Source organism: Spinacia oleracea, chromosome 3 (assembly GCF_020520425.1).
Source record: "Spinacia oleracea cultivar Varoflay chromosome 3, BTI_SOV_V1, whole genome shotgun sequence".
Taxonomy (NCBI): Eukaryota; Viridiplantae; Streptophyta; class Magnoliopsida; order Caryophyllales; family Amaranthaceae; genus Spinacia; species Spinacia oleracea.
In genome coordinates, this window is record NC_079489.1 from 6,585,936 (window position 1) to 6,601,678 (window position 15,743).

Below are 15,743 nucleotides of genomic sequence, written 5' to 3' on the forward strand. Positions count from 1 at the left end.
TTAGTTAAGCATTGCAACTAATTAGTTAAGATTTCATGAGTTTTAGTTAATGATAAGTTTGTTTAAAATTAATAACTATTTTACTCAAAAGTTTAACTATTTGTCTTTATACCTTAACTATTTTGTTATTCAATTATTTATGATTTTTATTACTTTTAGTTATGTTTTAAACTAGTTTAGTTAATTGAAAATTTCATTTTCGAAAAAAAAATTTAAGCCTGAAATCCAATTAGTTAAGCCTGAAATTCAATTAGTAAAGTTTGAAATCCAATTAGTTAAGTAATGGAACTAATTAGTTAAGCAATGGAGCGATTTAGTTAAATCAATGAAACCAATTAGTTAAGCCTGAAATTCAATTAGTTAAGCAATTGAATAAATTAGTTAAGTTTGAATTTCAATTAGTTAAGTAATGCAACATTTCATTTAACCAATTGAAAAATCTGGTAGAAGATTGGTTTTCATAAACACAACCAACACGTACTCAAGGTGCACCTTTCATGTATGCGAAGACATGGTGATCGAGGTCACGAGTTATTGTCACAGACTTCAACGGCATGAGATTAAGGCCGCCAAGCTAACAACATTGTTCTTGATTTATTTTATGTATTTTAGAAATGATTAAATTGGTTTTAGTTAACAATACTTTTGTAATATGTAGTTATAAATTTTTTCTTTAGTTAAGAATAATTATGTTTTAGTTAAGAATAATTACGTTTTAGTTAAGAAATTTATTGCAGTTAAAGTTAAATTTGTATTAGTTGAAACTATTTCTTTTTTTAGTTATGAATAAAGTTGTTTTAGTTAAGATTAAATTTGTTTTAGTTAACAATAAATTTTTGAGGTTTATATGATTTTTTAAAAAATAGTTGTGATTTTATGACGAGTTTAGTTAAGAATAGTTTTGTTTTAGTTAAGATTACAATTCTTATAGTTAAGAATACTTTCGTTTTAGTTATGAAAATTTTTGTTGTAATTAAAATAATTTCTCTTTAGTTAATTTGAAATTCAATTAGTTAAGCAATGAAACCAGTTAGTTAAGTACTGGAACTAATTAGTTAAGCAATGAAATAAATTAGTTAAACACTATGATCAATTAGTTAATCATTGGAACAAATTAATTAAGCACCGTGACCAATTAGTTAATCACTGAAACCAATTAGTTAAGCAATGAAACTAATTAGTTAAGCAATGCAACCAATTAGTTAAGTAATGAAACTAAATATTTAAGCAGTGTAACCAATTAGTTTACAAATATAAAGAAAGCATTTGTTAAGCCTAAAATTCAATTACTTAAGAAATGAAACCAATTAGTTAAACAATTAAAATAATTGGTTCAAATTGAACTAATTACTTTAAAAATATAAAGAAAGCATTGGTTAAGCGTGAAATTCAATTAGTTAAGCAATTGAACCAATTAGTTAAGTTTGAAATTCAATTAGTTAATCAATGAAACCAATTAATTAAACAACTGAACCAATTAGTTAAGCAATTGAACCAATTAATTAAGCAATGGAACTAATTAGTGAAGCAATGAAACCAATTAGTTAAGCACTATAACTAATTAGTTAAACCTAAAATTCAATTAGTCAAGTAATGTAACCTATTAGTTAAGCAATGATACCAATTAGTTAAGCCTGAAATTCAATTAGTGAAGCAATTGAACCAATTAAGATTTTCTGAGTTTTAGTTAGGAATTTTTGAGTTTAAGTTATCGCTTTTGAAGTTTTAGTTAGGATTTCAAAAAAAATTGAGTTCTAGTTACATGTTTTTAGTTTAAAAGAATTTAGGAACGGAAGGAGTATTAGTTAATTTTTTTTGAGCTTTAGTTAAGAATTCAGCGGTTTTAGTTTCGTTATTTTGCATTTTAGTTAATTTTTTTTGAGTTTTAGTTAATATAAGTGTATAATTTCATCTATTAAATCAAATCTCACAGATTTAGAAAACTGACATAAAAAACATTGATAACTTTTTGCTTATAACCAAAAATAAAATGCAAAAAGGTAACTAAAGCACTTTATTTCATTACTAAATATAAAAAATTTATAACTAAAACAAAAATCTATACAAAACAAAACTATTCTTAATTTTTTTTGCAATCCACTGGAATACATCAACATTGAGGCTTGTAACTCCATTCCTCCCTCCGATCAACTTCCTCGCCGCCGCCTAATTCACCGTCATATGCTCGCTGTTATTGAATAGCACGGTGGAAGCGAATCCTAATCCTTAATCCTACCGCACCTCCACCATCTCCCTGTCATATCACCGAAACCCACCGTCTTCCTAGCAGCACCAGCCGCATCTCCACCACCGTCACGGGCCGCCACCTCTTGTCATGAAATCAAACATCAATAATATCAACCAAATTAATCAAAACCTAAATCGCAAATTCAACAAAATCAAAGGAATAAAACCGAAAACCTAAAAACCTCAAGCGGAATCCATGGCCGCGCATCCATTGTCGGCGGAGACTACGAGGCTGAGATAGTCGAAATCCATGGTCGCACATCTTGCAACGGCAGCGAGGAGGAGAGATCGAGGAAGGAGAAGATAGAATGAAGGTGGCTAGGGTTTTGGAGGGACGGCGACGAGAAGGTGAGGTTCCTGAGTTTTGGAGGAGAGAGGGGGCAGAGATCCAGAGATTTTTGGAGGAGAGAGAAAGAGGTTAAGAAGAGAGAAGGGGAAAGTGAGAATCCCGTACAAAATAATTCAATTTATACCGCGCGTGAGGCCACGCGCGCGTGGTTGTCTCACCCGGTCTTTCTTACACGCGCCCGTGAGACGGTCTCATGGAAAAGTTTCTGTAAAAAATCTAAATACCATGTAATCACCTTGACCTTTACTCCAATGCATGTAGCAACGATATTGTACCTCCCAAAAACGGTTGACCCTGAAACTCCAACTGAATTTTTGGCCAACGCCAAGGGTTTGGATTCCAAGGTCGTCTTCGCGGCCTTCTTCTTTGCAATGGATGGTAAGACTCTCATTGTTGGGCAATTCATTGACTACATCCACTGAAATTACCGGGTCACATTTTACTACTCTACTCTCATCACTTAAAACTAGTACACATACTACTATTGCTATTGATAATAAAGAGTTCACATTATAGGTTGACATTGTTTCGCTCCTGGTTTCTTCTTTGTAAGTGGTTGGGCTCCCAATTGGACACTAATTGGGCCACTAAGTGCAAAGCCCAATGGCTCTATATAACAACATCAAACCCATTGCCTACTCAACATGGCTTGTCAGCCACCAACAAGGCTCAAGGCCTAACAGTAATAAATGACATATGGGCACATTTATTACGCAAACACTATAAATAGGCCGCCAATGCTCACACCTCAAGGTACGTCCAATTTACCGCCACCCCCGAGGCTAGTAACTTTGTTATTGTGCAGGTGAATTCGGACACAACTCATTCAAGCTAGCAAGATCTTCAACACAACTCAAACGGGCCTTCATACGAAGCCCACTGTTCCAGCCGCTTCAACACCGGAACAGTAAGTATAATTTCAGAGAAGACAACCTACGTATTTATTTATAACGTACTCCGTATTTCTAAGGATCAGTGTCTAAAAAGATAGAACGCATCCTAAAATTGTACATATTTGGTATTATATGATATACTTCGATACGTTATAATATAATGTCTATAAAGTGCGTATTTGGTATAAAATGATATACCCGCCTTATCATTTCTTATTGCTTTCCTTGAATGATATACCTATTAGGAATTATATCATATATAGAATTCCTCGTATTATGTAAACTGTAAAGTTTGTAAACTGTAAAGTTCCCGATTGTTATTAGGCTTATATTTTAGGAGTTTATATTGTGTTAGGGTTGTGTACCTAATTGTATATTATATATACGTCAATAATAATATACAGAAGGCTAAGCCGTTTTCTCCTAATCTACTCTGAGTTTAACATGGTATCACAGCCTCTCTAAGATTAGAGATTTATTTCAATCATTTGTCTAAACACAACCCTAAAGATTTTTTTTCCGCACAATCAGTTGAGAGAATTCCTGGCTTCAATTAATCGATCAAGAGTTATTAATCTTGATAATCTCTACGCAAATTATTATCGGACAAAGATTGTATCTTGTTCGTTGTTTTGCGCAATTTCAAACAAGAGTGTCCTGCGTGTTGCCGTGTTCGTACTTCACGTTATCACTCACCTGACAATTCAATTTGTCAATTCCTTTTGTCTCCTAGTGCCAAATATACGACAACATCGGTTTTTCCTTTGTTTCGCTCGTCGGTAATTCAATTATTTGGCTACTTAAAGTTTTGTTTTCTTTTTCTCTAACAAATTTATAATGGTTGAAGGGGAGAAGCCGAGTGGTTCCAGTACTACTCGTTATGAACCATTCACAGATTATTATCTTCATCCGAGTGAAGGTACTCACTTGGTAATCAGCCCTATCTTGCTTACGACGGACAATTATGAGGAGTGGTCTAGATCTTTTCGTAATAATCTTCGCGCAAAAAGCAAACTTGGGTTCATTGATGGGTCTATTACTATGCCAGATGAGGAATCTCCCGATTTTCGACAGTGGGGTATTGTTAATTCTACTATTGTTGCTTGGATTTATAATACTCTTGATGCTAGTGTTCGGTCTAATATTACTTTTCCTGATGATGCTAAAATTTTGTGGGATGATTTAAAGCATACATATTCTCTTGGTAATGGTCCTCGTATTCTCGAAATTAAACATGCTATTTCTGACTGTAAACAAAGGGGTAGGCCTGTTGCTACTTATTATGGTGAATTACATAAATATCAAAATTTGTTGTCTAGTTACTCCAAATTGCCTGCTTGTACTTGTTCTGCTGCGAGTGAATATGCTAAAATTCGAGATACTGAGATGTTGCATCAGTTTTGTATTGGTCTTGACTCAAAGAAATTTGGTACTGTGGTTTCTACATTGTTAATGAGTGATCCCCTACCTACTATGAATGTTGCTTATGCTAAGATTATTGCTGATGAACGTAAACAAGCTGTGTCTGAGGCCAATGAGGTCTCTCGTACTGAGGCGGTTAGGTTTACTGCTAGTGGTACGGCATCTGGTCGTACAACAGAAAGGAGAGAATGTAGTCACTGTGGCAAATTTGGTCACATTAAAGAGACATGTTTTGAGCTTCATGGATATTCCGAGGGTTCTCGCGGGGGTCGCACTGCTGGCCGTAGTGGCCGAGGTGCCCCCGGAGGTAGGAATACGGGACGAGGTCGCGGTGGCTTCGCAGCCAATGTTGGCGCTGGCACTGGCACAAGGGGTGGTGCACATGAGCACCTGTCCGAGGCAGATCGTGGGAGTGTACCCACTATCACAGATGCTCAATGGCATGAACTTATGGCTGTCGTAAAGGGTTCAAAGGCTTCTACTTCGTCAGATGCTAACAAACTTGGTACGTTTAATTCCGTTGAGTGGATTATTGACTCAGGATGCTCGAATCACATGTCTGGTAATATTGATCTATTTACTGAATTGTTTGATATTTCATCGCCCGTTGGTCTGCCCAATGGAAAAAGTACTACTGCTACAAAGGAGGAAAAATTATTTTGTCTGATAATTTAATTTTGGATAATGTCCTATTTGTTCCCGCTCTTACTTGCAATTTAATGTCTGTGTCTCAATTACTAGAGAAACAAAAATTTATTGTTATGTTCACTAACAAGCTATGTACTATTCAGGACCGCAGTTTGAGTCACCTGATTGGCGCGGGGGAGCAGATTAATGGGGTCTATATTTTTCGTCCTGTTCGTGCTCGGAGTCTTCAGGCAAACAAAGTAGTGGTTTCAGATGCAAGTTTGTTATGGCATAGGCGTCTTGGTCATCCGTCAATACAAGTAGTCTCTTCTCTTCCTGGGGTGACTTGTAGTCGTAGTAATGCTCATAGTAGTCGTTCTTGTTCTTTCAATTGTGATATTTGTTTTATGGGGAAGCAACCCCGAAACTCGTTTCCTTTAAGCAATAATAAAGCATCCGGAATATTTGATTTAGTACATTGTGATATTTGGGGTCCGAATAAAATTGTTGCTAGTTGTGATGCAAGATTTTTTTCTCACGATCATTGACGATTATTCTCGTGCCACCTGGGTGTTTCTTATGGTTGGCAAATATGAAGTTGCGAAGTTAATTCAAGAATTTTGTGCAATGGTTAAAACCCAGTTTCAAAGTAAAATAAAAGTACTACGGAGTGATAATGGTCAAGAGTTTCTAAGCTTAAAACAATTTTTTGCTAAAAAGGGAATTTTGCATCAAACGTCTTGTGTTGACACGGCCCAACAAAATGGTAGAGTGGAGCGTAAATACCGTCATATTTTGAATGTTGCTCGTGCTTTAAGGTTTCAGGCAAAATTACCTAAGTATTTTTGGGGTGAGTGTGTTATGACTGCGGTTTATCTAATAAATAGAACACCTACTCCCGTTCTAGATGGTAAGAAACCTCATGAATGCTTGTTCGGCCAAATACCCTCGTATGATAGTGTTCGTATTTTTGGGTGCTTATGTTATGCTGCTAATCGACCTCGAGTTAAGGATAAGTTTGATTCACGGTCTCGAAAGTGTATTTTTGTTGGTTATCTGTTTGGGAAGAAAGGATGGCGTCTGTATGATTTAGATGCTAATGAGTTCTTTGTGAGCCGTGACGTACAATTCTTTGAGGATCAATTTCCTTATCTTGAGTCACTTCCCAACGATAGGCGGTTGCAATGGGAGAAATATTTTGCGTCACCACCGGCATGGGACGATGAGTCGTATGATGCAATGGATGGCTTGATAAATATGAGTGTTGAGGGGTCTGCGTTACCCGCTGGATCAGCCAGCGTACCCGCTGGACCGGTTGTCTTGGATGTTGCTGGGCAAAGTAGTATTAATGGGCAATGCAACGATCTTCCCTCTATTGAGCCAGCTATCCTCTGTGACCAAAATATTGGTGTAGTAAGACAAGACGTTGTTGCAGTAAGGCCCGAAAGTAGCAATCAGCGTGAGATGTTGCGATAACAAAGTAGTGTGTCTGATGCGTATGTCGACTAGAGCTGTCAAAACAGGTCATCGGGTCGGGTTTCGGTCGGGTCATCTCGGGTCTCGGGTCATGATCAGGTCGGGTCGTGTCGGGTCAATATTTCATTCGGGTTGAGTTCGGGTTCGGTCGGGTCGATTTCAGGTCGGGTCATATCTGGTTTTTTTCCTATCCCGGGTTCAGGTCGGGTTCGGGTCGGGTTACATTTCGGTCAGGTTTGATTTCGGGTTCAGGTCTTATCGGGTCGGGTTTAAGTCGGTTTGTAGCAGATAATTTCGGGTTCGGGTCTTATCGAGTCGGGTTTAAGTCGGTTTGCAACACAGTTATTTTCGGGTTCGTGTCTTAGTTTGGATCGGATAATAATCAGATCAAATAGAATTCAGATCGGGTCACTCTCAAGGACGGGTCAAACTCGGGTGTGATAATTAACCTATACATTTTAATTATTTTATATTCTAAAAAATTTTGTTTAACATATTTTAGAGTTAAATTTTTCAATATCTAGCAATAAATAATTAAAATAGATTTATCAATGTAGTTAATATTTGGTCGTGTCATTGATAACTCGGGTAAATCGGGTAGCGGGTTGTCACAAGTCGGGTCAATAGCAGGTTTCATCGAGTTACAATCGGTTTTGGGTTGACATCGGGTCGGGTATCGAATCGGGTTCGGGTCATTGTTCGGTCGGGTCAGTTCGGTTATCGGTCATTTTCGGGTCGGGTGTCGGGTTCGGGTTCGGGTGTTACAAAATCGGGTTAAAATCGGTTATCGGTTTTTTCGGGTCGGGTACAGGTCGGGTTTCGGGTTACCTATTTTACCGTAATTTCGGGTCATGGTCGGTTACGAGTTCGGTCGGTTCAGGTCGGATTTTCAGATCGGGTCAGTTTTTAACAGCTCTAATGTCGACAACAATAGTGAGCAACAAAACAACCTGACAAAGTGTTCACGTGAAATTAATGCAAGTGGCATTAATGGAGGCATTAATATTGAAAATATTATAAATGATGAAACAATTATTTCAACACCCCTTAATTTGAGGGGGAGTTTGCCTACGGATTCGGGTACTACTAATACGGCAACCCTCGGTCGAGGACATCGACTTAAAATACCGTCGTCAAAATTACGTGATTATGTAACTAATACTGTCATTACGAAAAATATAGACCCATCTACATTATCTGTCGATCCTCCTCAATCACGTAACTCAGGTACTCCCTTTCCTATAACTTGTTATGTTGAATATGATAAATTTTCTGTGAGACACAAGTGTTTTTTGATGGCTATTACGAAGGGGAAGGAACCAACCTCTTTTGAAGAAGCAGTTAAGCATCCTGGCTGGCGAAAAGCAATGCAGGAGGAAATTGATGCTCTTGAACGTAGTGGTACATGGACAGTAGAAGATCTTCCTCCAGGTAAAAAAGCTATTGGTAGTGGTTGGGTGTATAAAACTAAATACACTGACAAGTCCAAAGTTGAACGTCTTAAAGGACGTTTGGTTGTCTATGGTAATAGGCAGGTTGAAGGTGTTGATTATAATGAGACTTTTGCTCCTGTGGCAAAAATGGGTACTGTTCGTTTGTTTTTAGCCGTTGCGGTATCTATGAATTGGGAATTACACCAGATGGATGTTCATAATGCCTTTCTACATGGAGATTTGGAAGAGGAGGTTGTTAGGTTATGATACATATGACATTTACATAGATCATGCGGAAACAACCATTAACCCAGGAAACATATTATTTACACATAATCATATAGCATAATTAGATGCATACTCTTTGTTGCGTGCCCTCCCTAGCTGCGCCCGAACCGAACAAGAACAAGTCTTTTAGGACTCCAAGTGTCGTCCCTCCGTAGATAGTCCACAGCACGTCCGGATCCGCCTTAAGATTGACCAACTAGAATCGCCCTTAAGGTACTAGAAAATTCGGCACTTTTATGAGCAAGATGTGTTTTAATTTTCTCTCAAAAAACTCACTTTTGAATACTTTTAAACTTCTGTATAAATTATGACCCCTAGGCCTTTATTTATAGAGTTATGGAAAAGGAATCGTAATCCTAGTAGGATGCGAATTAATTGGAATTAGAATCCTACATGAATTCTATTTAATTAATTTATCCAATTAGGAATAGACATTTAATCATACGCTGACTCTTGCAGATTCAGGAATCATGCATGAGCACAAACTCACACACACACGGCAGCCACAAGGGCTGCCCATGCGTGCGAGCAGCAGCCCGCGCAGCACGGCCCACGCAGCCGTGGCCTCTTGGCGCGCGCTGGGCCTGCCTTGCGGTAGGCCTGGCCGCTGCCTTGGCTGGGCTTTGTGGCGCGCATGCTTGCTGGGCGACGGCCTGGCTTCGTGCTGGGCCTTCGTCCGGCAGGCCTCGTCCGATGCTAATTCGTACGATACGCTTCTGATTAAATTTCCATTTCCGGAATCTATTTCCGATACGAACAATATTTAATATTTCCGATTCCGGAATTAATTTCCGTTTCGAACAAATATTTAATATTTCCGTTTTCGGAATTATTTTCCGATTCCGGCAATATTTCCGATTCTGACAATATTTCCGTTTCCGGCAATATTTCCGATTCTGGTAATATTTCCATTTCCAATAATATTTTCCGATACGTACCATGTTTCCGTTTCCGGCAACATCTACGACTTGGATAATATTCATATTTCCGATACGATCCATATTTCCGTTTCCGGCAATATCATCGTTTCCGGAGTATTCATTTCTTGCCTGTGACGATCTTAGCTCCCACTGAAACCAAGATCCGTCGGTTCCGAATATTCATAGATGGAGTATTTAATGCCATTAAATACTTGATCCGTTTACGTACTATTTGTGTGACCCTACGGGTTCAGTCAAGAGTAAGCTGTGGATTAATATCATTAATTCCACTTGAACTGAAGCGGCCTCTAGCTAGGCATTCAGCTCACTTGATCTCACTGAATTATTAACTTGTTAATTAATACTGAACCGCATTTATTAGACTTAACATAGAATGCATACTTGGACCAAGGGCATTATTTCCTTCAGTCTCCCACTTGTCCTTAGGGACAAGTGTGCATTTCCTAATTCCTTTGTCGCTCGATGCTTGCTCTTGAACATAAGGTAAGAGTTGTCATCCTTATTATGTCCAGAGGTGTTCCTCGGTTTCAGAGTTCAACTGATCAAATAAACAGATAATCATAGCCTATGATTCATCCGAGCACGGCCATGCATTTCACAGTTTCTAGCTCTCCGAGTGGCCTTGTACAACTTTTAAGCATCTCATCCCGATTTATGGGAGGACAATCCCAATCTTGCGATCTTGAGATTAGACTTCGTTTGATAGGTGATTACCTGAGCGTTGCCTTTATAGCCTCCTTTTACGGTGCGACGGTTGGTCAACGTCAAAGCAACCAGTTCTCAAACAAGTAATCTCAAATCACTCAGGTATTGAGGATTTAGTGTCTAATAATTTAATGAAATTTACTTATGACAGACTTTCATCTCTTACAGTAAAGTTTCATAGGTCTTGTCCGATACTAGTCTTCCCAAAGTAAGTATCTATGCAAATGATTATGACATTGCCATGTCCACATAGTTCAAGAAACAGAACTACTAGTCATCTTGCATTCTAATCGTCTAACGTTTTCTATGCGTCCAATTTTATAGAAAACTCCGATTAGGGACCATTTTCAACCTTTGACATTCAAGTTCACTTGATAGACATTTCTTAGTCACAGGACTGGTCCTGACAGTCTATCTTGAATATATCGTCAAATTGAAGGGACTCATCATTTAATACTAAACCAAGATTAAATGGAATATGAAAATACATTTCATATATGATAAATGTTCAACCCCAATGTTTTACAACCATGGGCCTCAAACCCATCTTCTAAAACAGTTCATGGAATTTCAAAGCTATGCTTGATTTCCAGTGCTACAATGTAAGTGTTGCTTCTCACTTGTTGCATAGGTTTAGTTATTATGCTTTGCCAATCTTAATATCCTTTTCATCGAATGTTCTTCGAGATATGATGATAAGATCTTTTCGAGTTTGTTTATTATGTGATCTAGTCTTTCTTACTACATTAGTGGTTCTACGCATTTTGCAATGAAGAACCATTAAGTTAGCAGACGTTTTTCTTGCTTCAAGAGTGGTTCCACGCATTTTTCAATGAAGAACCATCAAGCCAGCAGATAGGTGATCTACCCAAGTTCAGTGAAGAACTTTAAACAACCCTGTTTTATTGCTTCTTAGGCAATAATTACTTTTACTTCAACTGCATAGGTTGCTAGTGATGCTTTGTTTGGATTTACCTATCCAAGCAGTTCATAGATATGTGGAAGACTCTCCAACTATATCTTAGAACATAGAAATTAATATTTTAATTTCCCACGCAACAACTCATGGTCTCCAATCCATGTTGCCATTTCAAAACACGATGCTCTATAGCTCGTCCTTATCAATGGTTAACTCCAAAGGGTCTTGCTTGATCCTTTGCCAGTGTTTATGCGTGTAGCATCAATATTTAGCGTATCTTTATTTCCTTGAATCAAGAACTATTCCTATGTACCTTTTCAAGTACCATAAGTATTCTTGGTCTCAATCTAGTTGATCTTCACTTAGATCAATAGAGATTGGTATATGTTCGTCATGCCTAAAGTCATACGATACGTTTTTGGCGATCCTCATATTATATCATACATGATAAATTCTTTTGCAGAATAATTCCCAATTGAATTCTATTCATGTAACTTTAGCTCATTCAATTTTAGTAGATACTGAATCCAGCTAAATTCTTTGACATATAATATAGGTTAAGAATCTCATTTAGACTCATTGATGTTTAACTTAGTAAATGCTTATACATAGTTCAAACATTCTTTACTTAGATTTATTCACATGGGTCGAATATCTCCAATGGAGACTTTCGTGTTTGATTTAGTAAATGCCATTACTTAATCTAAAACAATATTATAAGATCTTTGTAAATAGATCTTAATACCCAATATGTACTAAGTTTCGCCATGGTCCATCATTGATGAATAATTTCAAATCTAAGTCATTAGCATTTGAATGTTATTTCACAATAGAGAGATATGTGTGTAATACACATAGGACCAATTAAGTTTTATGTACTCCCACTAAACTTCTTATGTATAAGAATCATGTATATTTTATGAAACTAAAATGCTTATTAGCTTCACTTAAAATACAGTTCCAATTCCCAATTGCTTGCTTAAATCTGTACTTAGATTTTATAAGCTAGCTTTCTCTTTCAAGCATTTATTTGGATCCACAAATCCTATGACATACCATGTACATAGTTTATTCCAACATTTGATTGAGGAATACGTTTTGTCATCTAATTGCTATATGTACCAATATGCAATCATTGCTTGAATTATAGACTTGAGCATTACGATTATGCATGAGGTTTCAACACAATTTACACCATGAATTTGCTTGTAACCTTTAGCAACTAATCTAGCTTTGTGTGTGAACACAATTCCATGTTTGATGGTTTTTATCCTTAAAACAAACTTGCAACCAATAGGTGTGAACCCATTTTTGCAAATCAACAAAATTTCAATTTTGTCATCAAAACATTGAGTATGTTTTATGGCCTCTAACCATTTAAAACATTTGAGTCTATATATGGCCTCTAACCATTTTAGGGAATCTAGGTTTCGTCATAGCTTTCTTACAAGTCACAAACTCATTAATCTACATGATAATAGTTTGACTGCAAGTTGTAGGTTTCTTCACTATTTAATAGAAGAATTGCATAGCTTCAATGACCTGAACTCCATGTTTCTTCACTATCTAATAGAAGAATCTCATAGTTCCAGTGACTTGAACTCTATGCCTACTAGGGTATCAAACAATAGAATATCAAATAGCCACTTGAAGGTCCTTTGAATATTCTGTTCTCCTTGAAGCACTTGTAAAGTCTTCTAAGAGATGTCTATTCTTTAAAGCCACTTCTAAAGTCCTTAAAGAATAAGTTCAGATTTTCTGAAGCACTTCGAAAAGCCTCCGGAATGTCCGTTTATGTTTGTTGTTCGCCTCGAAAACTTTCGAGGTCTATTTTCTCCCACTTGTCATTTTGGAAACGAATCTCCAAAAGGACATTATTTCGAGCAAACAAACATTATGTTCTCAAAAATTCGTGGTAGAAACAATACCCTTGTGTCTCATTTGAATAAATCACAATGAAACATATATCTATGCTTGGGCCTTAGTTTGTTGAATAACAAACACTAAGCTCCCACTGAGTTTAGCAACTCTTTAGATATATATAATTGAAAAGATATCCTGAAATTACTTTTCAATAGCTTTGACGAATTTGGTTTAGTTTGGTGGTAGTTGAGCATTTTGTTTTAGAAATTATAGGAAAAGTCTTTATGATTCATCATTGATCGAATCAAGTACTAATTGACCTCGATCATTCCAACATAGATATGCCATATCTTATGGACCTAGATTGTGAAATTACAACACACAATCATTGATGATCATATTTGGTCTCAAGTAATCATGAACATGATCTAACCTAGATCTTTATGATTTCTTGCCAAGTGGATTTTATACTTCTGAATCTTTGAACTAGCCAAACAGATTCAACTTATATCACATTTGAGTAAATAAACCTATATTCACTCAAATTCATGTGAAATAATAAAGCCATAAAATCTTTCTTTAGCTTTGAACTCCATTGTCTAGGCGTTCTAACAATAGTTCATATCTTTTGTTACTTTCAACAAGTAAGACTAGTAGTCTTAAAAATGATCTAGAAATCAATCAACTTTCAGAAGTCCATCAAAATAGAGCTTATGAATGTTAACTTGTTGATATGGTCTAAGCAACAATGCCAAAGATTTGTGGAACTCAAATCAAGGGGTTGATTTGAACCTAGTAAAGTTCTTTAAAGAGTTGTTTGTTTTAATCAAGCATATTGACTCAACCTGTAATTGACCATTTCATTCAAATAAACAAACAAACATTGTTTTTGTTTTTCTTTGAATGTGAGTCTTTCTGTGTTTGAAGCAGAAATTTAGGTATGCTGATTATGGAACAAAATAGCCATTAAGTTCCAGCCTTTGAAAGGACTTAAAACAAACTAGATGACCCTACAACTAATGTAGCATTGCCATGCTTCATTTCCCACTTGTAGGTCATTAGTGTATCCTAGTTTCCATTGTTTGAGTTATTACCAAAGTAAGAACCTCAAGCGGTATATGATACCAAGGAAGTTTGATTGCTAGGTCACTTCTCTTTAAACATAAACTTATAGGTAGAAACGGAATCGTAAATTCCTTTCATTTGTTCCTCGTTTTCCTATTTCTTGTACCCTTTCTTATAGTCTTAAGAATTGAATTCTTTAGTGTTGACTTTTATACTTCGTTAGACATGTCTAATGTCACTAACAAGGTTCTTTACCATTTTAATTTATGTTGAATATTCTGTTTCAACTAGATGATCTTACCAGAAGCTTCTAAAGTTCTCTAAGTATCGATCTATTCGAATGTCTAGGGACTAGACTCATTCGAGAATTAAATGGACAAAGATATTAGGTTGTTAACCATTGGTAAAGCTGAGCGTTTAAGCTCAATGCTTTATGATCTCAAAACTACGTTGTATTTTGAATTCACAAGCACCAATCGGTTTGCCATTCGACTTTGATACTCGAAAACAACCATAAAAGTCGATATAAGAAACGTACATTTTAAATTGCTCATTTTCTCTCATTTCCGTGAATCGTTCTTGGATTCACTACCAATCGAGGAAATTTACTGTTACCTTTCTAAAAGGATTTATTGCAGTGCAAGATATTTAATTATAAACAATAATTAAAACATACATTGAAGCATGCAAAGTCTAAACATTTATCATGAATAATAACTTGAAATTAAAGCATCCATGCAATTCAAACAAGTTATTAGCATTTTATTCGATTTTATTGTTCCGGCAGGTGTGAATAAAATGATTCCAAGACCCTAAAACCATTGAAGAATTAAGCACAGTTTGTCGACTCAATTCTAAAACATTTTAGGTAAGCAAAAGCCTTTTGCTAATAGTCTAGAAACTACTCTTGGTTGATAGGTACGTCTAAGAACTTATTAGGTAAACCTATCGATTTTGCCACGACATAAAAGGACTCCTTACTTATATCGTTGAGTTTCACCAAAACTAACATGTACTCACAATTATTTGTGTACCTTGCCCCTTTAGGACCAATAAGTAACACCTCGCTGAGCGAAAACTATTACTAGATTGATGTAAAGGATATCCAAGCAAGTGTATATTTTGGCATGGCACCTTTTAACTCAATTTTTAAGTTTGGAACTTAAGGCTCTTACTATGTTGGTTAGATTTTAAGTGAACTAAAATCCTTAATCATGCAACATAATCAAGCTTTTGATCTCATGCATTTTAAGACATATTTAAAAGCAATAAATAACTTAAAACATGCATAAGATATTTGTGATCTAGTATGGCCCGACTTCATCTTGAAGCTTTGACTTCAAAGTCCGTCTTGAAAATCTCCGTGGGAGGCACCATTTTCTTCAAATAGGATAAGCTATAACTAATTACAACTATTTGATGGTTCGCAGACCATATTTGAATTGAAAAATAACTTTGGTACTTTAGACCAATTACATTCAAATTAATGGTACGCAGACCATATTTTCTATCCTA

The 15,743-nt window shown here is 36.3% G+C and overlaps 2 protein-coding genes across 2 annotated transcripts; one reads left to right on the forward strand and one right to left on the reverse strand.

Annotated features, from left to right (window-relative positions):
* Positions 1-2,219: 2,219 nt before the first annotated feature.
* Positions 2,220-3,120, reverse strand: LOC130468992 (S-protein homolog 24). Its single transcript, XM_056838032.1, has 2 exons — positions 2,832-3,120; positions 2,220-2,329 (listed from the first exon to the last, which is right to left on the reverse strand). Exons 1-2 carry the CDS (start codon positions 3,118-3,120, stop codon positions 2,220-2,222), a joined length of 399 nt encoding a protein of 132 aa, XP_056694010.1.
* A 614-nt stretch (positions 3,121-3,734) lies between these two features.
* LOC110783079 (uncharacterized) lies at positions 3,735-6,014 on the forward strand. The gene is made up of 2 exons (XM_021987374.2): positions 3,735-5,416; positions 5,703-6,014. The coding sequence occupies exons 1-2, from the start codon at positions 4,327-4,329 to the stop codon at positions 5,744-5,746; spliced, it is 1,134 nt and encodes a 377-aa protein (XP_021843066.2). The 5' UTR covers positions 3,735-4,326; the 3' UTR covers positions 5,747-6,014.
* The last annotated feature ends 9,729 nt before the right edge of the window (positions 6,015-15,743 follow it).